At 39.2% G+C, this 24,890-nt stretch overlaps 1 protein-coding gene across 1 annotated transcript in view; it reads left to right on the forward strand.

Annotated features, from left to right (window-relative positions):
• Window positions 1–24,890, forward strand: part of BAIAP2L1 (BAR/IMD domain containing adaptor protein 2 like 1) — an 87,897-nt gene that overhangs the window by 13,053 nt on the left and 49,954 nt on the right. Inside the window, exons 2-3 of the mRNA XM_029948325.1 lie at window positions 10,265–10,340; window positions 14,782–14,868. Coding sequence (XP_029804185.1) covers window positions 10,271–10,340; window positions 14,782–14,868 — 157 coding nt within the window. The 5' untranslated portion in view covers window positions 10,265–10,270. The remainder of the gene's footprint in view (window positions 1–10,264; window positions 10,341–14,781; window positions 14,869–24,890) is intronic.

Here is a 24,890-nt window from a genome sequence, read left to right on the forward strand (position 1 = left end):
CTCATCCTGTTTCTCTCTCTCAAAAATAAACATTAAAACAAATTTGAAAAAATTAGGAAAAAAGTATGACAACACCAAGTGTTGGTGAGAGTGTGGTAAGATAGTACTTTCATACAGTGGTTGTGGGAGTATCCATTGCTACAGCCCCTTTCTCCAAAGTATTTTGTGGTATATAACAAAATTGAGAAATCTGTCACATGCTCTATGCCTCAGCAGTTCTGTTTCTAGGTAATTTCTTACCTGTGTGTATAAGGAGACATGTACAATCCCTTGCCACATACTTCATATTATCCAAAATTTGTAAGCCATCTAAATGCTACTCAGTAGAGGAAATAAAGAAATTGGCTTACTTGATTGTGAGGGCTGGGAAGTCTGAAATCTGCAGTGGAGGCAAGCAGAATATCTTCTTCCTCAGGGAAACCTTAGTTGTATTCTGAAGGCTTTTCGAGTGATTAAAGGAAGCCTATTCAGATTATTGAGGACAGTACTTAAACTGGTTGTGGATGTTAACCACGTCTATAAAATTCCTCCACAGCAACAATAGATACACCAGTATCTAATTTACTGACTGTCATGCAAACACCTAAAACTAACCATCACAGTGGGAAACCATACAGACGTAAGTAGGAATAAACTCAGTCAATATGTAACCAGGTGGGCAGGTGTCAGGAACATAACACTGAATTAAAAAAAAAAAATGTAAGAGTGAAATGTATTATGATGCCATTTATTTTATTAAAATGTACAAAGCAAAATTATGCATCAGTCATGACTATATATATGTGTGAAAGTATAAAATATGAGTTAGAAAATTAGCAGCATTCTTAATTGATGGTTCCCTCTGGGGAGAAAGTAAAGAGATACAAGATTTGACTGGGTTGTTAAAAGATCCTGTGGTGTTGTAATGTTCCTCTATAATGTTTTAATTCCTTTACACTAAAGAAAATCAGTGTGATAGTGTTAACCATTATTCTTGTGAGGACTGTAGGTAGTTGAGGAATCTTCTTTTTTTTTTAAGCGAAAGAAAAGGTCAAATATTTGTTTGCCTGGGTAGCATTGGTCAATATTGTGCTGCTATTAGAAGATTTTATTAATAAAAAATCAGGAGTAATTTTTACAAGAAACCCTCTAAAAAAAAAAAAGAAACTATTGCAGAGCCTCCCATAATGTCTCACACTAAAATAATGCTCTGTCATACAACCATTTTCAGCTTATATAATTGCACAGTTCACTTAAAGGAATTGTATTGAGGCCTAAGGGGTGAATGCAGAGGTTAGCAGGGAGGCTGCCTGGGCCTGACCTATGGGGTCTTCAGCAAAGTTTTTATTTTATTTATTTATTTTTAAATGTTTATTTATTTATTTTGAGTGAGAGAATCCCAAGTAGGTCCGACACTGGGCTTGATCCCATGAACCCAAACCCTTGAGATCATGACATGACCCAAGCTGAAATCAAGAATGGATGCTTAACTGACTGAGCCACACAGCCACCCCTTCAGCAAGGTTTTTAAATTTAGCATCTCAAAGCTTTGGTGTGTCATCCATAAAATGATGATGATAATCACATTGTTCTAATGTGATCTAATGAAACAGCCCATGTGAAACTGAGGCATAGAGCCTGAAATATAGTAGCACTCCATAAATGTCAAAATGGATCTCACCTAGAAAAAAAAGAATAAAATATTCTCAACTGAATAGAAGAAATAATAACACTTGGATTTCCTTTGTATCCCACACTTTTCTAGAGTTTTTTTTATTATATTCATGGTCTCTCTCATCCTGATGTGACATTTCAAGGTAGAATAGCCAGTATCATTTATTTTTATATTACAGAGAGGAAGTGAGGTATTTGGAGACGACTGTGGAAATGGGAATGTTCATCCCTTTGAAGAGTTGACTAATATTTTAAAGCTTTTATCTTGCAGTATTAATAATTGCAAATGATTCAATGTGCACTGAGTGTCAGGTGCATGGAAGAGCACATAAGCATTCCATAAATACTACTTAATATCTCGTTGAATCTTCATACTCTTCATAAGGTCCAAATTGTCAGTATTTCCATTTTATAGAGGAGGAGATTGAGCCTTAGTGAGGTGGTGATGTGATTTCCCCAACTTTTTTCCAAAGTTTTTTTTCATCCTGTGTTCACTGGACCCATTTCAACTGGAATGCATGTCACAAATTATAGATAACACAAATTAATAGATAACGCAAGTTAGAAGTTACTAGCATAGATAGATAATAAAGACTGAAGGGGAATCAAAACACTATCTATGTTTGACTGATGGGAAGCATTTTTGTGTTTTACGTGTTTGAATCTTGACTATTTCTGCTGTAATTTAATAGTCATATTCTTCTTTACTTGGCTTATGCTCCCCATTCAAGGTGGATATGATACTGTGCTCGCTTCGGCAGCACATATACTAAAATTGGAACAAGATGGATATGAAAACATGACTCTTCTGACCATCTGTTAGTCCACAAGCAGCTGCTTTTTTTGCCAAATTTACTCACTAATACCTTCCCTTAAGGCAGGGGACGTAATCAAATACTGATAATGTTAGTCCAGGAACAGAACTTCCAACAACACAACGAAGGAAGAAGTAAGATTTTCTACAAATGATGTTTATCTAGAAGTATTCTCACACAGTTAATCCTTATTAACAGATAATCTTGTCACATGAAATGAGAAATGCGCTTTAATTAGTTTAAGCATTTGTTACATTGCTGGATTAATTTGTATGAGATTATGTAAAATAAAATAGCATCAAAAATTCCAAGTATAAATACATTACCTGAAGAACATTATAAAACTCCCTATTAGAGATTCTAAAATTACTTTTAAAAGCTTATTCCAAGTAAATATTACCCACATTTTTCAACTGAGAAAAATAAAGCACTGAATTACCAAATAATTTGTCCTTGGTCATGTAGAGAATTGGAAAAAGAAACGTAAACCAATTCCTAGAAATTTAAAGTCACCTCAGTTTAACTATCTGGCTAGTCAAAATCGAATTAATTTATGCTTCATCGTCTTTAGTTCCATATTTGTAAAGGTAATCATTTTTTTTAATGAAGGAAAAATCTAAATCGTGAGGAACTTAAAACCTTCATAAGATTATATAATTCACTTTAAAATTATGATCTGTAGCTCTCCAGTAGACAGAGGAAATGCAGGAGGTAAACGGGCCAGCTAGAAATCTGGTAGAAAGTGTGTGTAGGTTCTAAGTGGTTTATTCCTCAACATTTTATTTGGAACAGCTAACCGTTAAATTCTCCAATGCTGCTGATTGGACTTTTTGCTAGAACCAACTCCTCTTCCCGAGACTCAGCACAAGTAGAACAGTGATATTTGCCAGTTATTTTGGCTTAGACTATCCATATTGCTCTCTGAATGGAAATGAAACTGAACCTGGTTGAAACTGGTTTGGCAAATTAGCCAGACAGTAACTGAGCTTTTCTTACTGATTGTAACAAAATAGTGTTTCTTGGACTGTTTCTTGTTTTTATACTTGATATTTAAACCTTTTATTCTTAGTGCCAAACTTAAAATGGATTTGTTCATTACTGCTGGTGATTTTTCACCAAATCCTAGGCCATGTAAACAATTCGGGTCTTAATAAACCTTAACACAGCATATGACCTTTGACTCAATGACTGCCCTCCCAAAATAAATGTGGGGCTCATCCAGTTCACAAAGATGTCCACTGCTACTTATAAACCTTTACAGATGGTGGAATACAAAGGCAGCACTGCTTTTTTGTTCCTGGGTTTAAAAATACATGTACTTCAGCTGTAAAAATACATGTACAAGAGGCAGGGTAGAAATGGATTTTCCACTGTTAAAGGAGGGGCCAAAGTTTCCGGGGGAAAAATTTCTGTAGCTGAACTTAAATAATGAGAAATTGAAGTGTATGTTGAACTTTTGAGCTTAAAAACTCTTGTATTGTTTTCTCTGAGGTTTATTGTGGTCCTGAGTCTTAAGAGTTAACCTTTTTTTCCCCTGGATGGTTGGTGTTAATTTTGGATGTTCTCATTAATTCATTGTTTTTTATAATTTAAAATAGGAGTTATATGTAAACATTTCAAGAATTATATCAAGAAATCAAATTATATTTTCCCCGTATTTGGATAAGCTGAACTAAGAATAATCTTAAAACACATAGATCTGGACTTCTTTTTATGATGTACACTTAGTAGAGTTAGCTCTGTATCTGTTTCCTTATATTCTTACCCACCCAACTCAGCCTCGTAAGATTATTATAAGAACTTTAAATGATGCTTTTTAAAGTTTTATCTTTATTTTTTTTTAATGTTTATTTTTGAGAGATGGAGACAGAGCGGAGTGGGGGAGGGGCAGAGAGAGAGAGACAATCCAAAGCAGGCTGCAGGCTCTGAGCTGTCAGCACAGAGCCAGACAAGGGGCTCGAATTCACTAGCCAGGAAATTATGACCTGAGCTGAAGCTGGAACCTTAACCAACTGAGCCATCCAGGTGCCCCAAGTTTTATCTTAAAAAAATTTTTTTAATGTTTTTATTTATTATTGAGACAGAAACAGAGCACGAGTGGGGGAGGGGCAGAGAGAGAGGGAGGCACAGAATCTAAAGCAGGCTCCAGGCTCTGAGCTATCAGCACAGAGCCTGATGCAGAGCTTGAACCCACGAACCGTGGGATCATGACCTGAGCTGAAGTCAGCTGCTTAACCAACTGAGCCCCCCACGTGCCCCCCCCCAAGTTTTACCTTTTTATTAGAACTTACATTTTTATTGTCTAGATTTGGTCTCATAAGATTATTATTATTTTTTTAAATGTTTTTATTTATTTTTGAGAGAGCGACAGCATGAGCAGGGGAGGGTCAGAGAGAGAGGGAAACACAGGATCTAAAGGCAGGCTCCAGGCTCTGAGCTAGCTGTCAGCACAGAGCCCGACGCGGGGCTTGAACCCATGAACTGTGAGATCATGACCTGAGCCGAAGCCAGACGCTTAACCAACTGAGCCACCCAGGTGCCCCTCATAAGATTATTATAAGAATTTTGAAAGAGATATTTGAAAAGTAGTTTTATCTTTTTATTAAAACAATTATTTTCTTTTTTTAATTTTTTTTACATTTATTTATTTTTGAGAGACAGAGAGCATAAAGAGGGACAGAGAGAGAGAGAGAGAGAGAGACACAGAATCTGATGCAGGCTCCAGGCTCTGAGCTAGCAGTAAGCACAGAGCCTGATGCGGGGCTCGAACCCATGAACTGTGAGATCATGACCTGAGTCGAAGTCAGACGCTCAACTGACTCAACCACCCAGGTGCCCCTAAACCAATTATTTTCTAATAAAGTTATTATATTTTAAAAAGCAAAATCTCATACATTGCTGATGGGAATGTAAAATGGTACAGGCACTCTGGAAAATAGTTTGGCAGTTTGTTATAAAGTTAAACATATACATGTCATATGACACAGCATTGAACTCCTAGGTATTTATCCTGAAGATATGAACACTTAAGTTCACGCAAAAGTCTGTATGTGATTGTCCATATCAGGTTTATTTGCAATTGCCAAACACTGTAAACAACCCAAATGTTCAAGGGGCAAATGTGTAAATAAACTATAATACATCTGTTTATATACCCACCAACTTGGATGGTTCCTAAGGACATTGTGTTGAGTGAAAAACCCAGTCTCAGAAGTCACATACTGTATAATTCCATTTATATAACATCTTCACAGTGACATGATTATAGTGATTGAGATTGGTGGGGAGGGTGTGACTATAAACAGGTAGCATGAGACAGCTCACTGTGTTGATGGAATGGTTCTGTATTGTAACTATGGTGATGGTCATACAAATCTATACATGTGATAAGATTTCATAAAAACAATGCACTCTCCCCCCTTAAAATGAGTGATATAAAAACTGGTAAATATAGGGGCGCCTGGGTAAGCATTTCACTCTTGATTTCTGCTTAGGTCATGATCTCACCATTCATGAGAGCAAGCCCCACATCGGGCTGTGTGCTGGCAGTGCAGAGCCTGCTTGGGATTCTCTTCGCCTCTTTCTGCCCTGCCCCCACTCATGGACTCCTGCTCTCTCAAAATAAGTAAAAAAAATAAAAACATTTTTAAAAAAGCTTATAAAAAGTTGGTAAATACAAATGAAGTCTGTAGATTAGTTAAGTGTTGTACCAATATCAGTTTCCTGGTTTTGATAATGCACCATGGTTATATAAGTTACTCTTGGGGGAAGCATACCTGAAAACTCTCAGAGTTTTTACAGTTTCTTGTGAATCTTAAACAGTTTCAAGATAAGACAAGGAAACTGAGAAAAGAGGATAGAAAAAGCAGCTATGGCTTTAGGTCCCTGTGATCAGGTATTGAGACTTAACCATCTTTCAGAGAGACTGGTACAGGAATCATTGGCTTTGGGGCTTTATGACTGCTGGTTGTAAATGAGGTTCAAACAGGTGACTGGCTCCAGTAACCCAGGTTGAGTAGGACTCACAGTTAAGCACAGCAGATTGATCATGAGATTTTTCTTCTAAGAATACATTGAAATGATAGCAAAGGAAGGAAGTAATGAAAAAGAGGAAAAGTGGGGGGGGGGAAGGAACCATAAATTCGTAGTATAAAGGTCTGAAAAAAAAAGAGCAGTTGCCAAACAGCCTAAAAAAAATTGGGGTGATAGAAAATGGACAGAGGAGTGGTAGCTGCTTTAAGAAAACCTAAAGACTCTGCAGTGATGAGAGCTGAGCCATTCACCTCAGAGAGGCTGGGGAGCAGGCCACAGAAGGTGGGGGTGGGTGGGACACCCAGGGCCAGGAAAGAAGATACACAGGTGGTTGAACCGACAGTTTTTCTTTCCTACCCCAACCACCACTACTACCAGAAGCTCTTTGCCCTACAGACTCAAGATTTAATCTCAGGATATACTGAATCATAGGAGCTCTCAACCTAGAAATAACAGCAAAAGTTAGAGATAATAAACCTTAGAGATCAGGGAATTCAGTAAAAATCAACTCAGTAAACTGTGGAATTCCCAGTCCAGCCCTCTTCCTGATGGGTGGGGAAAGACAACCACCTGGCCATTACCTCTTACCATATCCTTTGATAGGAAATGAGAAAGTTCTCTGGAGAGACTGAGTGGACCCTCGTTATTGTCACATGGCCAGTTTGTCTATAGCTGACTTGTCCAGTTACTCTGTTGTTGTTGTTGTTTTGACATAGAGACAGCATGAGAGGGGGAGGAGCAGAGAGAGAAGGAGACACAGAACCAGAAGCAGGCTCCAGGCTCTGAGCTAGCTGTCAGCACAGAGCCTGATGTGGGGCTGGAACCCACAAACGTGAGATCTGACCTGAGACGAAGTCAGAGGCTTAACCGACTGAGCCACCCAGGCGCCCCTGTCCAGTTACTCTGAATGAAGCCTACTAGTCAACAACCCAGTGTACACCCCCAACACCCACAAGCTTCCAGTCAGCATTTTAGAGCTTTACTCTCAAATTACGAACTGGCTATCAGGGATCGCCAGATGTTTGAGGAAAGCCTCTACCACAAAAGATAGATAGATGCCAAACAATGAAAATAAATAATTAGGAGATAACATGGGAAACTGGACGAAAACAATTAAAACTTATTCAGATTAGAGAGATACTACATTCACAAAACAAGAACTGGGTGCTTTTAAAAAGGAATAATCAAAAAACCTGAAAAGAGTCCAAATTTAAAAAACATCAAAAGTTTTAAAAACAATAGAAGACTTGGAGTGTGAAGTTGATATCCGTCAGAGATGGGTGAACAAAAATTGGAAAATCAAAGAAAATAGGTAAAATGATAATAAATCCAGGTGTGTAAAATCCTCATCAGAATTCCGAAACTAGGGAAAGACAAAAAACAAAACAAGAACATTTTTCAGACTTAATGAACATAATTTTCTCAATGGATAGGGTCTACTGAGTGCCCAGTAAAATAAATAAGTACCCATACTAAAACCATTATGTAGTACAGAGGGATAAAGAGAAGGCTTCTAGAAATAAACACCCCCCAACCATGTCCTATACAAAGGAAGAAGAAATGATGGCTGACTTCTAGATAGCAAAACTGGATATAAAAAATTGTGGAGCAATATCTTTAAAATTCTAAAGGAAAAATACTTTTGCTTTATAATACTTTAGCCAGCAAAATATCAATCAAATGTCAAGGTAAAGATAATTTCAGACACATAGTGACTCACATTTACCTCTCATACATCATTTCTTAAGTTGTTCTTGGAGAATGATCTTCAGCAAATGGGAATAAATGAAGAAAGATGAAGGTGTGGAGTCTAGTTAATGAGAGCTCTAACACAGGGGATCAGAAAGGGATATGCAAGGGTAGTAGCGTGGCAGGGACAGTCAGGCCAGACTGAGCAAGAGGACAGAGAGTACTTGGAGGAAGTTCAGGGGGGAAAAAATGGAATGGAAGATTAGCTGACAACTTTGTGCATTTGAAAAATAATACTGATAGACTTGTGCTAGATGGGATGGAGCATATGGAAAAATTTAGGGTAGATTCATGGAAAACTAAGCTGGGGGGGGGAGGGTGATGTGATCGTTAATCCTAGGAGAAACAAAGACTCTACCAAGAAAGGAACATGATCCTTTGTAAATTCCTTTTATTGTAGTGACCGATATTTACAAAGTCATAATAAGCCCTGACTATCAACTTACCGGGAAATTGGCCATTTAATTATATGGGAAGGATTGGGGTAGAGAAAGCAGGGTGGTATGGAGAGCTGAGCCCTTATCTAGTGTAGTATAAAGCTAGTCATTATTGTCCAGAATTGAGAAATCAAGAATATTATCCAAAACTATGGCAATGAATATAAGATTAACAGCTTAGTTGAAAGTGCTATTAGAAGTAAGTTGGGGTTTGGAGAAAGGTTGAGCCAGGGGTTTTTCACGATAAGCCTTTATCACTGTTTGATAAAATAAAAGTTATTATGTTCTCTCCGTACTGATAAATAAAGGAGAACCTTTTATCCTGAAGAGCGTGTGTATCAGGTACCTGCCTCTTTGAATGTTGTGTGTTTGTCATTCTTTTTATTGCCTGCTCTTCTACAAACAGGGTTCACATTTTGGGAGAGGAGGTAAGGAGACTTGAGTGGTCCACCTGAAACCGTTAATGCTGTGAAGCTCATTATTTGTAGGTGGAACACACACATTCGGTCACAATGTGTTCTTAGTCAGGAAGTCAGAATCCCACAGGAATGATCTGTTGTCTGTACTTCAGATACAGGATATTTTAAGTTTAGATCAACATTCTAAGTAATCGCCTGTCTTATACTTATCATAACATTTGTCTCTATATTTATGACTTTCTAGTTCTGTAAGAATAACACTTTTAAAAATGAAAACCATGACATTTGCAGAGATATGGCATCATGAAATCCATGAGAGGGAAACCATATCTTTCCATCTACTGTGAGCACAGGACCTACCACTCGGTGGTTACTACATTAAGTACTTAACGAATAAACTCATCATTCGAAAAAAAAAAAATGCCAGTGACTACCTAGACAGAAGGTCTCCTGGTAATTAAGCATAGTAAAAAAAAGATCTCTTAGAAATGTCTCTTCAGGGGCGCCTGTGTGGCTCAGGCAGTTAAACATCTGACTTTGGTTCATGTTATCTCATGGTTTGTGGGTTCGAACCCCATGTCAGGCTCTGTGCTGAAAGCTCAGCTTGGAGCCTGCTTCAGATTCTGTGTCTTTTCTCTATCTCTCTGCCCCTCCCCTGCTCGTGCTCTGTCTGTCTCTGTCAAAAATAAATAAACATTAGAAAAAAAAGTAAGAAATGTCTGTTCAATTGATAACCGAAGTGTTGCTCATATAACTAAGTTTTTCTGATCATACACACCTGTTTTTAACATTAGCCTGACAACCATTAACCTAGTTAAACCCCTCTGGGAGTATCAGTTTCTGGGCCTGTAGCTCCTGTGGGGTGTGCTTTGTAGGTATGCATGTGGGCTACTTGCTCCATTTATAGTAGGTTCTAGGCAGCCCTTGGGCAACTGGGAAACTGCTAGGATCACACATGCCTTGCCAATGAGAGGGCCCTGTTCCATCCGTAAGGAAGTATGTGCTCTTCATTATTTTAAAATAAACATTCAGGGCTTCATAGACTGTACTGTCAAGCATACATAGGTATCCGAGGCTATGTAGTAACAAAATATAAAGATTACTTGATCTACTGTTTGCTTATTTTATTCATTCATTTGTTTGTTTGTTTGTTTGTCAGAATGTTATGGAACAGTTCAATCCTGGGCTACGAAATTTAATAAACCTAGGAAAAAATTATGAAAAAGCTGTTAATGGTAAGTCTGTTTTCTAAATTTATAAATATATAGTGCACTTATAAAAACCATTCAGTAAATATATTTTACTTAATTATTTTTATGTGCTTAATAGTGATTTTTTGAAATATCTTTAAGTTAAAAATATTTAATTCTATGGAAGTTTGCAATGATAGGATATTAGTGTATTTGAAATGAATAAATTGAATCATTGGCTATTATAAGTGATATATTTTAATTACCAAATCATGGTATTTGACATGACTCAATCTTTTATATCCTTGCCATAAACATGTTTTCTACTTTGCAAACCAAGTTCTTTGTGAATTAATAACACATATGAAATGTGTGCTTAAAATATTTGTTAGTGTCTTGCAACAGAGAAATTATTCTTTTTATTTATGTAGAATAATTTCTTGCCTTTGGGTATATAACTTTCGATAGTGATATGAGAAAAGTTTTAACCTGAATGGAAAAACATCAAAGTTAAAAGTTGAACTTAAAATTTTCATTTCAAAACGAGTGCTTCTTTTAAAATGACTTCAAGCATTGGCTTTTGTCTCTCTTTGTAAACCAGAGTTGTTTGCCAGTTTCAAGAAGTTTCATTGGAGGAAGTTGACATGCATCTGCATGTGCATTTGCCTACTAAGAGGTGAATGTTATCAATGATCACCTTAAAAACTTGAGATACTAATAATCACCAGATTTAAACATAGTCACAGTAATTCTCCCTGTGTAACAAATATCTCCCCCAAAATATTCAGACCCCATTTTCACCCTCTCCCCTGGTTTACGAAAACCACTTTGTAACATGAGTTGAAATTTTAGTTTCCAGTGTTTTTAGATTTGAAGAAGACTTCAGATCAAGTTCTGGGTCTTTTATGTACTTATTTCCCTCTTTCATAATGCCACACCTTTGGCTGCTCCTTCTTGAGGTTTTGAAAATAAACCTGGGACCTCATACCCTCAGTATAGGCATGTCCCAGGAAGAGGGGGTGTAGTAGCTAGACTTTAGATGACAGGTGCCGAATTTTCATAGTAATGGAAAAGTAAACTATGTATTTACTTTCTTCTGGATCTCTGTGCTGTTTGCCAGACATTTTCACTGTTGGGAAATCCTCTCTCACCCCCCAAGCGGTGTCAGTGACTTCTGTAGGTAACCCTTCACCTCCCTTTTCAAAAAGCAGGAGACTGGTTTTAGAATTCTTGCACAGCTGACTCTCCCTCAATGACTGCTTAGTCACAAGGCCACAAAGTCATTGCTTTAGATGCCCCTGTGAAGGAAGTCACGATGACCTATGATTTTACCCCCCCACCCCCAGCACTTGGTGCCTCTCTGAGGCAGAGTTTTACAAGGTGACTCAGGGAGCTGCCAGCAGCTAAGTCTCTTCCTGAACAAGGCTTCTCCTCAAAGGGACTATTCTGTACTTTTAAAAGTATTTCCAGAATTTCTGTAAGCCATCTGTTTTTTTTACTGAAGCCATTGAGAAATTGAGATAAATTTGTAAAGTCCTTGATAAGAATTTGTAGTATAATTGAGGATGCCAGGTGTGCAGTCAGCACTTAGGTCATAAGTCAGGCAACATTCAAAGAGCATGGAAAGAGCAGTGTCACAGGAATTTGACCAGTGAGCTTGGTGGGGAATGGAGCAGGTGGGAAGCCTTGTAGGAGCTGTGCAAGCTGACAGATGTTAGGTTTCAGGCAGAGAAGACACATTCAAGCCAAGATCTGAGGTCTAGACTGGCATGGGTGAGAAGCTGTTGGGGAACAGTAAAATACAAAGTGGAATGGGGTCAGATTATTAATGCATGTGAATGGAGCATCAGTTATCTATTGCCACATAACAAGGTGTCTCTAAACTTGGTGGCTTAAGACAACAATAGTTTATTATTAAAGTCCTGTAAAGGCAATGCAGATCTCTGAACCCCTGGTGCTTGGCTCAGTCCTACAGCTACTGTCAGCTGGGGCCTGGGCTCCCTCCTGCGGGTATAGCAGGCTGTTCCAAGAGTGCAAACCCCTGTGGGACTTATGCTTGTTGGTACCCCAGTGGCCAGAGCAAGTCGCATGACCAGCCTCCCCATCAATGTATAGGGGCCTACAAACGTTGGGAATTCTGGGAGGTGTGGTTTATCCAAGGCCATCACTGTACAAATCTATCATGAACTCCGTGGAGCGTGGGCTTAACACTATGGGCGGTTGAGGCCATGACGGTTCTTGAGCACAACTGTAACCTAATGAAATCCTATTTTAAATCATAATTATCTGGTAGAAGTTCCTAGATTAGATTGTTGAAGTAGTTGGTCAACCACTAAAACAGGAAAAATATTCTTAGTTCCTTAGAATGAGTGATAGAAAATCTCTTAATGTATCCACGAAGGGGGATGGCAAAATCATGAGAATAGTGTTCTTTATTAAGTTCTGGATAAATTATCTAATTTTTAAAGTTAATTCAACTTTATTATAAAAGCAAGAATATTTTACCATTCTGAGGTTAAATAGTTTTAAACGTAAGTCAACAGTTAACAAAAAATTTCAATTTCACGTGTGGATGCAAACAAAATTTTATTTATATGTTGTGTAAACCTGTATACCATTCTCCCACTGATCTGCTTTTCAGCTTATCAGTATCTTACAATTTAAAATCTTCTTATTAAATATTGCATCTATTAACTTGACAGTTTATTGGCTACAGACGTTGGTTTTTTTTAGGTAGAATCCTTTCTTTTTCAGTTCTAGCTGAGACCAAAGAGTTGAAAAGCATAGCAGTTTAGAACTGAGCAAGTAAATTACATTAGCTGGAGTTATGTGCACTGCCTCTGATTTGCTGTTGACCTTGAGCATGTCCCAGCATATCTCCACTCCACTCTCCTTCATGAAACAGGGTGGTGATAACATCACTGACCCATGTCTTTAATATTCTTGGATAGGTGAACTTAAGTAGGGCTGAGAAAGTCCACGTTAATGCTACTTGTTTGTTTTTTACCACTGTACTTTAAAGTTATCCTCAGTCTTATGAAATAACTATATGATAGAGCATTACATTCCTTAAACTTGTATACATAAATAGTAGAAGCCATAATTTTACAGTTTTTTTCAACTCTACAAGAAATACTAAAAGAGATTAATTTGCCATGAAAATACTACTTTTTTGGCCACTAATATCTTCAGCTAGACTTGTACATAATTTGTTCTGTGATACCTCCCGTCCTCCTCACCACCCCCCACACACTTTTTATACTTGAAATGTCTTTTTTAATCCACTGTTTTAAAACATCACCCATTATAAATTGGAGCAAAGCACTCAGTATGGCTTCTGGTTTTCTTTGCAGTAAAAGGAAAGGAATCTTAGAGACTCCTAAGGGCTCTTTTAGTTCTAAACTTTTGTATTCTTCAAAGTCAGTCTTTGAGTAAAGCAAAATAAACTATTTTCTTCAAGACCACACTAAATAGACTAGGTATTGTTAAAAATCTTGTTGTACATCACCAGTCCTCTCAACCTAGCTTGTTGGAAACTGAAAGAAGGAATCCCGATTAGCTTACATGCTCATGCTCTTTGGTGGGCGTTTTGTAGATGACCATCTTTTGTTTCAGAAAGGGGATAGCAACCTTGTCTGGGGAGGTCATGACTTTAGAAGTAAAGGCAGAATTCAGACCCAGGTCTGTCCTGCCCCTGATTCCCCTTCCCAAAGAAAAAGAAAGGAAAGAAAAAGAAAAATCAAAAACAGATTTCTGCACCTTATAATTTAGTCTTCAGAATCAATTTGAAAGGAGAAATACTATTTTTAAGAGAATTAGAATCCAATTGATATAGCAATAGAAATTTTCCTTGTGTCTGCCAAAAAGGTAGTGGGAGGAGGATAGAACATTCGATTATTTTTTTAGATAATTCTGTTATGTTTTTGGAGTGATAATGTATTTAAAATTTTATAGATTTCCCCCTGACAACAAGTATATTATTGTTTGTGGCTCAGAGTAACTATTTCAATAGAAAAAGTGAAAATGCCACTCAAAGACCAGGTTCCTGGGCCAGCCCTTACAAGTTCTTTCAGCTAATAGTGTTGCAGACCTGTGTGGCTGTAGAATAACCAGCTGAGAAAAGCTTTCTTGCTGGAGTGGATGTGTTTCCAGCCCTAACTGGATGTTGGAAACACACCTCTCTGGAACTGGCATCAGAAGGCAGGGCCTTTTCTGGACTTGCAGTGCCTGCTGCTGAAGGTTCCCCAGGGCTGGTCCAAGGTGAGCATCCTGTGGGACTTTCCCTTGGGTGGGGGCCTCCGAAAGTGCAGTGGAGGGATGTCACAGCTATCGGGGACAAGCCCTGCCCTCTGAGAGCTGCCGTTGGCACAGCCTAAACCTTCCTGCAGCCAGAAGGGACTGAGGGATATTTGGAAGCAAACCTGCACCACCCTTCCTCTTTTCCGTGTGTAATTGATGATTTTTGTGTGTCACCTTCCCTGTCTAGCTATGATACTTGCGGGAAAAGCCTACTACGATGGAGTGGCCAAGATTGGTGAGATTGCGACTGGGTCCCCTGTGTCAACAGAGCTGGGTGAGCTTGACCGTCCATTATGTACAAACACAAGTTGAGCTCGTTCCAGGGCCTTTCATCCTGTGAGCCCTCAGAAAAGCACCCAAGGTGGCCCAAATCCAGAATAGTAAGAGCTAGCCCAGCACTCCAGTGTTGTGTTCCCTTCTGGAGAGTTCGCTGTGGTCTGCTGTAAGTGGAGGCTTAGTTAAAGGGCAGGCCAAGGCCAGTGGGCAGCCTCCCTTCTCCCTAAGAATTGGGCTTCTGCCTCTAAACTTGGGCCCTAGCCCTTCCCCTCAGATCCCTAGAGCATGAAACCTGGGAGCTTTGACCTACATTCTTAACTGAAGGAGATGGGCACGGTGGGCCTCCCAACTCTGGCAGGAGAGTTTCCTGTGACTCACCTAGCAGAAAGGCAGACTCCTTTACGTTCTGCTCTTGGCTTTCACTGCTTCCACAGTTGCTCTCAGTTGTGATTTTTCCGGTTTTGCTGGTATGAATTGATCTCCTGTGCACACAAGGAAGGCAGCCACACCCGCAGCAGTGCCGGCTGCGGAGGGAATCTGAGTCCGTTCACTGCGTCCTTTCCTAGGGTGGAAGAGGTGCTGTTTTTCCTTTTTTTAATAGCCCTACACATAACCTTTACTTTTAAAATTTGTTGATTAGGTTTTATTTTACAAAGGATAAGATTTCTGGCTTCAAAATGTTTGTTATAACTTGAAAGGTTCAGAAACGCGGAGGAAAATATTGGTGAAGTGTGCCTATTTAAAGAAAAGTGTATTTCTCCAATTAAAAGTAGAAAGGGAAGGTGGAGGCGGGGATACATGTAGGAACATATATTTAGGATTAAAATAATTCACATCATTTCTATATAAAGTGTCTTAAGGATTTTCAAGATTGCTTGAAGAGCTCTTAACCTGACCCAAAAAGTGGAAGAACAAATTCCAGGTGTGATAACAGTGCTGGGGGTGCGGGCTGAGCTACAGGGTGTGAAGTGGGTCTGGGCACCCACTAACATTCTCTGATAAATTCCGTTCTTGAAGAGTTTGTAAAGAGTCTTGAAACCTAAGCCTGAAGTGATGTTGTGTGATGAAGAAGTCTGTGCTGCTGTACTTAATAGAATCAGTTATAGGCAGAAATTTGTCAAAGCCCTGACTTGTGTTTTGTTGGTGCCTAATTTGTGCATGTTCTGGCAAGATAGGGACAATAGAAACTCTGTCCTCAACAGAGTCAGTTTCATAAAATACACAGTGCGTTGTGTAGACAGAAGCAGATAGTAAAACTTAGAGAACATTTGAGGGATGATGGAGATGATTAGAGGGTTCCAAAAATAGGACTAAATTAAAAAGACACATCCTATTTGTGTCAGGCCCAAAGGGAAAATGTGTGACCCTTACATTAAACCATATGGTGCTGATTCACTGTCATTCAGTTTGCCTTTTTAATGTTTTATGGTTCTTGCCACTGTTGAAATAAGATTTCTGTTCCACACCTTGCTTTATTCAGCTGCAAGTTCATAATCAGCTATTTCCACAGCAACCGTGTTGTTGCAAACACAGGCTGAAAACTTCTTCCATTTCAATAAGGAAAATATGTTGCAGTGGTGAAATTTTCTTTCATGTGGATATGTATTTTATTCAGAGGGAATGGAAATAACTTCTGTGTTTTATTTTTGTCTCAAGTTGTCTTTTTGCTTATATTCACCGTCTCATATAGTTAGTAATTTTCTGCTCATCTACAGCAATTTCATGATAAAGTACTTCTCTAGCAAGAGTTGCTTTCGGAGCCTAATACTGACATGTTTTGATTTGCCTAGTTTTTCATTTTGTTAAAGTTTAGACTAAAATGCTGCCCTATATCTGTTTAAATTCTCTGTATGAAAGAGTCATGAACAGTTCACAGAAAAAAGATACCAAAGGCAGATTATATTTTCCTCATTTTTCAAAAAGGCTTTATTGCTGACTTTTCATGTTGGTATTCATAACTTTATTGCAAAACATTATAAATTCCATCTGATGAACCTGAAGGGGTGTTTCATATTTGAAGATTATGAATCATTTCAAAATTTTCATTCCTTTCCCCCTTGCCCTCATCTTCCTCTCCCACCACCTCCAAATGCTACAGTTTAAAATCTTTCAATTAAGGGACACCTGGGTGGCTCACTCAGTTAAGCATCTGACTTCAGCTCAGGGCATGATCTGTCTCATGGTTCGCGAGTTTGGGCCCCGTATTGGGCTCTCTGCTGTCAGTGCAGAGCCCACTTCAGATCCTCTGTCTCCCTCTCCTGCCCCTCCCCTCCTCTGCTCACTTCTCTCAAAAACAAATAAACATTTAAAAATAAGTAAATAAATAGGAATGTGTGGGTGGCTCAGTCGGTTGAGCATCGAATTCAGCTCAGGTCAAACTCACAGTTTATAAGTTCGAGCCCTACCTGGGGCTTGCTGCTGTCAGCACAGAACCCATTTCGGGTCCTCTGTCCCCCTTTCTCTCTGCCCCTCCTCCTGCTCATAGGCACATGATCTGTCTCTCAAAAACAAATTAAAAACATTAAAATATATATATAATTTTCAGTTTAAAAATTTAGCTTGGGAAGGAAGTGAATGGGATGCTGAAAAAGTCTTTATCATTTTTTTTTTTAACATTTAAAAAAAGTTTTAGAGTGAGTGAAGGAGAGGGACAGAGGGAGTGTGAGTGTGAGAGAGAGAGAATCTTAAGCAGACTCTATGCTCAGCATGGAGCCCGAAGCAGGATTTGATCCCACGGCCCTGGGATCATGACCTGAGCCAGAATCAAGAGTCCAGCACTCAACTGACAGCCATCCAGGTGCCCTAAATTCTTGACATTTCTAAAACTTAGATCACAAGAGTAGTTTTCCGTTTAATGTTGAGTTAAAAAATATTTGTTAATTTAATTTTTCTGTAAGAGTGTACACCCACATGTGTGTGCACATGAGCTTGGGAGGGACAGGGAGAGAGGGAAATAGGATCCTAAGCGGGCTCTGTGCTGACAGCAGAGAGCCCAGTGTGGGACTCTAACTCACAAACACAAGATCATGACCTGAGCTGGTCAGAAGCATAACTGACTGAGCCACCCAGGTGTTCCTGAATTAAATTAAAATATTTTTTAATGTTGCTATAGGTCATACAGTTTTTCTCATATACATATATATGTATATATAAAATATCTGATATATGTACACATACACACACACACACACACACACACACACACATAGAAGAGGAAAATATCCTCTCAGTAAAATATTTACCTAATTCATAGAAATTTGCTGTGAGGATTCTTCTTGGAAAATGTGACCAAATGCTTTATGAATGTTAGCGTGGCAGAGCTGAGCATTTCAGTCTCTTGTGTCACTGAAAAACAGGAGCTGAAAGCTGGAGGGGAAAGTCGATTAGCCTTTCACTTTTTGTCATTTGGAGTGGTGCCTATTAAGACCAACCTGTAGCATTGCCATTTCTGATTTCTGTCTGTGGGTTTTTCCATTTAGATAACCTCTTGACACATCAGCCCACTAAATGCTATATGAATAATTTTAAGATGCTTTTGCCTAAAAGTACCAAACACCCAGTTAATAGTGGTTGAAGCATTAAGGATGTTTATTATCCCACATAAGAAGGCCAGGAGTGGCAGGTTCCTGGTTAAGTGTTCACTACTGAGAACTCAGGCTCCTTTTCTCTTGGTACTTATCCTCAAGTTCAACTCCTCATGGTACCAAGACGGCTGTCCTTGCTACTCTTACACATCACACCCTCCTTCTTCCCATTGTATCCAAAAGCAGGAGCAAGAATTTCTTCTAAGCTGTGCCCTTTACAAAGGAGGAAATCTTTCCCTGGGACTCTAGCACACACCCCCTTTCATGTCACATGAGCCTGCAGCCAGAGAGCTTTCCCCAGCACAGTTAGCTAAGGAATACATCTGAAGGGGAGAGGACAGAGCTGTCAGGAGGACACCTGATGATGCCACCATGTCCAGCAGCTCTGGTATCAAAGGTCTTGTTTCAGCAGCTTTCAGTGAAAGGAAAGGACTTACAGAAATGTCCTCGCTTTCACTATGCCCCAGACCGCATGGTGCTTCTGCCTTCGGTGTGTGTCTCTGATTCGGATGTCTTTCTTCCATGTGGAATGTTTCACTGTCATGTGTGTACTTCAAACTTTATGACTGTTGTTTCTCCTAGGCACTTGCTTTTTCTCCCAAGGAGGCTTCTATTCCTATTTAGAAAGTGGGACTCCAAGCATAGAGGAAGAGTTAAGGATTTGGGGATAATTTCTGTTTTTCTGCCCTTTTTTCTTTTCAGCCTTTACAGTGTATACAATCATGAACCCTTCTGTGCATTTTCTCTGCCTCTGCTTCTCTCTCCTTCCCTTCCTCCTCTCTGTTCATGTGTCTGCATGACCTCACACCTCACTTTTGAAAACTGGGGACTGGAGAAAAAAAAAATCACCTGTGATTTTACCACTCTAATACACCCACTTTGTCACCACTATACTCTTTTCTAGTCTTCTCCTCCTGTGAGTGTGCTCTTCGACAGCATGCCTCACAGCAGACACTGAGGGCTGGCCCTGCCTGACATGGGGCGGAGCACCTGATGGGTGTTGTTTCATCTCATTCTCTAAAGAGTCCTATGAGTTGGGGGTTAGCACTTCCACTCTCTCTTTTCTGTAGGTAAGACCTAGAAGTGAAGGATGTACCCTGGATCACATAGTGGATAACAGATGGTTTGACTTTAGAATCTGAGCTCTTCGCCTCAGCTCTGCTGGCCCTGTGCTTCACTGAGACAAAGGGGACCAGAAAGAGCCAGCCAAGAAGGGGCCCCTGAAAAGGAAGGAGATGGGAACCCCACGATGGGAGCCTTTTAATCTGCAGGAATCAGAGTGTCAGAGTAGCCAAAGACTGTGGAGGGGTTGGCAGTGTGCTGATTAGAGGTCACCAGACCCCTTGGTGGTTTCACTGGGGTACTGACCATAAATGCCAGGTGTTACATGATGGGGTTAGGAAGGACAGAAATTACAGAGAAGTTAACGTGTGTGTGTGTGAGTGTGTGAGAGTGTGTGTGTGTGTGTGTGTGTGTGTGTGTGAGAGAGAGAGGTATGTGTTAGACAATATACATATGGCTCTTCTCAAAAGTATTGCTTGACTTGCACTTGTACTGCTGTGCTTCATATAAAAACTCAAGTCTCATTAAATGCCTGCTGTGTGCCACTTCTTATATTGCCTCATATCATCCTCAGAACCTCATGGATGAATTTTTCTTGCTTTATCTGCAGGGTGGGCAGTAACCCAGTATTTCCTTGATGTGGCTGTTAGGCCCTGTGGGTGACTTTGTGACCCTTGTCTCCTTCTTTCTGCGTGGGGGTGAGAGAGAACCTCCATGGTCAACCACCTTGGGTCCTGTGTCCCAAGACAGGACAGGGGTTGTAGACTTGGTGATCTCTAGGGGGCGTGGTAGGTGGCATCCGTGTTGCATGGGTCATAGAGTTTCTTCCCACCCCAGCTGAAGCACAGGAACGATCCTGTGACCTAGGATGTGAAAGCCAGGCCAAATTCTATTTTCCCCTGAGACCCTGGCAGGTAGCATATTACCCAACACCTTAGAGATGCTCAGTAAAGTTTACATTGTTACCTTGCTGGTGTCACCTTGTGTTACTTTGGGCACTACTTCATGACATTGGGCAGGTTGGCATGCCTACAGGGGAGGATGGCAACATCTCTTGGGTTGTTGGAAGATGAAGTGAGATAATGCACCTTGTAGATTCTGTAGTTCCAAAGATGAGAAAGATGCCTCTTTTTTCCACTTTATATAGTCAGTCATACATATTTGAGAACTCAAGAAGAGTATAGGTTGTTTTCATTGACGTTATCCTGTAGAATAGGTAATGTAAGTTTGTAAGAATATACATTTCCTTGCTTATTCCTGATTATTCATTAACCAGTTTTTCAGTTCTCTCCATTGTATCTTTGTTTTCTATTTCATGAATATTTCTTCTTTATGCCATCTTTAAGATGACTGTTATTCTTTTTCTAACTTCTAAAATAATACATTTAATTCATTAATTTTACATACAGGCTGCCGCCACTTTGCACAGCAGTGCAGGAGCACACAAATGATCACGCAGGTTAAAACTGTCGAAAACCATCTTAATCATCAACAGGGAAAATTATGATTGTCCCATAACCTTTAAAAAAATGTTTGTCAAGGGGCACCTGAGTGACTCAGTTGGTTGAGTGTCTGACTCTTGATTTCAGCTCAGGTCATGATTCCAGAGTTGCTGGGATCATGCCCTGTGTTGGGCTCCATGCTGAGCATGGATCCTAATTAAGGTTCTCTCTCGCCGTCTGCCTCTCTCCAGTGCTTGTGCATGTACTTGCACTCTCTTGCGTGCTCGCTCTCTCAAGAAAAAAAGAAAAATTGTCAAAAATCCTCAAAATTCTCTTATTCTCAGTTATAAATGTATAGGGAAATGGAAAAAGGAGTGAAACTAGTATTTATTTAGTACATAGTGATTTAAAGTATTAGAAACACTGACAACGGAAGGATTTTTATTTATCTGTAAAAAACTTGGGTGGTTTCAGTGACCCTTGTCTCCTTCCCTGGTAGATGTCTTCTCTAAGCTTTTACACATTGTCGTGCTCCTTCCTCCCTGCATCAGCTTCCGAAAGTTTATCTTTTGTGACTTCAATGTGACCAGATATCCTCTAGAGTTCTTTTTAACGTGCAGTTTTCTGCTGGCATCACTTTCTCTGAAACATCTTCACTTTTTTTGATCACAGCCACTTTGCTCAGTTACATTGACAAAGTTGGGGCATCACTCAGTTCTTGTGGCTGCACATCCAGAGTGTCTCCACAGGCCACACGTGTCCACCTTCCAACAGGCAGCTACTTCTTGAACTCAATTTACTTTTGTTGTTACTATTTTTCATTTCTTTGCTGCACTTCCTCTTTCAATTACATATTTTTATAACATGTCACATGGGCTTATCACTGGGAAACAAGGAGGCAACACTGTCCTGCACTTTGCTGGCCGAGTGCCACACTGTCTTCATCTCTGTGACTTCAGAATGCATTCTGGTATCTAGAAGGAGACCTCAGGTAGAACAAATCAGCACTTACTCAAGGGCATCGTGGCTGTTGTAGAACTTTTGCATTTACATATCTTTTAGCATCAGCTTGTCAAGTTCAACGAAAAAACAGTCTCCTAGGATTTGGACTACAGAGTGACTGTGTAGATAGCTTTAGGAAGGATTGACATTTTAGTAATACTGAATTTCTAATCCATGAATATGGCACTTTTTATAAATTTACTTGGGACTTCTTTCATTTCTGTCAGCACTGTTTTTTGTTTTTAATTACAGAAGTCTTGCACACATTTTTATATGTGCATTCTTAAGATACTTATGGTGATTTTGGCTCTTTTAAATGGTACTTTAAATTTTTTATTTTCTAATTGGTTCCATCGAGTTTTCAGTTTCAGTGACTTTTTCATCAGTATTAAGTTCTGTTCAGTTCTTTTGATATCTGCAAATTAATTTTTGTCATATTTTTATAACTGCTTTGTTGACATATAATTGACATACAATTCACCCATTTACAGTGTACACAGTTCAGTGGATTTAGTGTATTCACAAAGTTTTAAAGTTAACTTTAGAATATTTTCATCACCTCAAAAAGAAATTGCATACCATTAGCATCAACTTCCCATTTACCCTCAACTCCAGCCAGTTGAAATGATTAATATATTTTATCTCTAATGGTTTGGTTATATTGAAGTTTCATATAAGTGGAATCCTATAATATGTCATCTCTTGAGACTAGTTTCTTTTCAGTTAGTATAATTTCAAGATTCATTCACATTGTAGCATGTATGGATACTTTCTATTTATGGATAAATAATATTATATAGATATACAATGTTTTGTTTATCCATTTATCAGTTGATGGACAGTTGGGTTTTGTTTCTACCTTAAACAGTAATGCTATTATGAACATTTGTGTACAACTTTTGTGTGTACATATTATTTTTTTTTCCTCATAGTTGTACACAGAGAAGTGCAATTCCTAGCTCATATGATAACTCTAAATTTAACCTTTTTGAAGAGGTGCGAGGCTGCTTTTCAAAATTAATGCACCATTTTACATTCCAATAAGCAGTGTGTGAGATTCCAATATCTCTACATCCCTGTCAACACTTACTGTCTTTTTGGTGATAGCCACAGACACACTTCAGAGTGTGAAGTAATATCTCATTTGGGGTTTGATTTACATTTCCTTAGTGACTTATAGCATTGAGCATCTTTTCATGTTCTTACTGGCTATTGCATATGTTCTTTGGAGAAGTATCTATTCAGATGCTTTGCCCATTTTTAATTGGGTTGTCTTTTTATTATTTTGCAAATTTTTTAAAAGTTTATTTAATTTAAAGAGAGAACACATGCCTGTGCGCATGCAAGCAGGGGAGAAACAGAGAGGGGGGGAGAGAGAGAGAATCCCAAGCAACTCCTCGAGGTCAGTGTAGAGCCTGATGCAGGCCTCACGAACCATGACATCATGACCTGAGCTGGAATCAAGAGCCTTATGCTTAACTGACTGAGCCACTCAGGCACCCTGGAAATTAACCTTTAATTTGGGTTTTGTTTTTATGTTTTGATTTCTTTTATTGTCTATGCAGTAATTCCATTGTTTGAAGTTCTTGAAGGTCTAGTTCTACTGATGCTATTTTTGTGCCTCTGGATTCTCATTCATGAATGATTCTCTCTAGTAAGGGTTTTATTTTCATCTTTGTGTTCTCTTCTTATGTTGGGGTAACACCTGTGGAGGGTGTAAAAGTTTGTTGCCACTGGAAGTCACTAAGAAATGAAAAGGAGAGGGGCGCCTGGGGTGGTTCGGTTGGTTGAGCGTCAGGCTTCAGCTCAGGTAATGATCTCACAGTTCATGGGTTTGAGCCCCGCGTCAGGCTCTGTGCTGACAGCTAACTCAGAGCCGGGAGCCTGTCTTCAGATTCTGTGTCTCCTTCTCTCTCTGACCCTCCCCTGCTCATGCTGTCTGTCTCTGTCTCTGTCTCTCTCTCCCTCTCTCTCTCTCTCTCTCAAAAATAAATAAAACATTTAAAAAAATGAAAAAGGAGAAATGTAAGCAATGGTAGAGCTCCTCTGATTAAAATATATTTAAATAATATAGTTTACTTCTTAGAAAATAAAAATAACTGATGTAATATGACTTACTATTTGATAAAATTTTTTTAGGTTTATTTATTTTGAGAGAGAGAGAGTGTGTGAGTATGGGAGAGGCAGAGAGAGAGAGAGGGAGAATCCCAAGAAGGCTCCACAGACACTGCAGAGCCCAATGTGGGGCTCAGATTCATGAAACTGTGAGATGATGACCTGAGCCAAAAGCAAGAGTCAGAATCTTAACTGAGCCACCCAGGCACACCTACCGTTTGATAAAATTCTTATAAGATATTTAGAATTTGCAAAGCAGTAGTAACACCCGTTTATTTTCTGTTTAATTCTTATTAACAAGAGCACCTGGATGGCTCAGTCGGTTAAGCGGCCAACTTCGGCTCAAGTCATGATCTCACAGTTTATCAGACACCAAGAAATGGAAAAACATTCCCTGTTCATGGATTGGAAGAATAAACATTGTGAAAATGTCATTACTACCCAAAGCAATCTACACATTCAATGCAATCCCCATCAAAATTGCACCAACATTCTTCTCAAAGCTAGAACAAACTATCCTCAAATTTGTATGGAACCACAAAAGACCCCAAATAGCCAAAGTCATATTGAAGAAGAAAACCAAAACGGGAGGTATCACAATCCCAGACTTTAGCCTCTAATACAAAGCTGTCATCATCAAGACAGTATGGTATTGGCACAAAAACAGACACATGGACCAATGGAATAGAATAGAGAACCCAGAACTGGGCCCACAAATGTACGGCCAATTAATTTTTGACAAAGCAGGAAAGAGTATCTGATGGAAAAAAGACTGCCTCTTTAGCAGGTGGTGCTGGGAGAACTGGACAGCAACA

This window comes from Suricata suricatta, chromosome 8 (genome assembly GCF_006229205.1).
Source record: "Suricata suricatta isolate VVHF042 chromosome 8, meerkat_22Aug2017_6uvM2_HiC, whole genome shotgun sequence".
NCBI lineage: Eukaryota > Metazoa > Chordata > Mammalia > Carnivora > Herpestidae > Suricata > Suricata suricatta.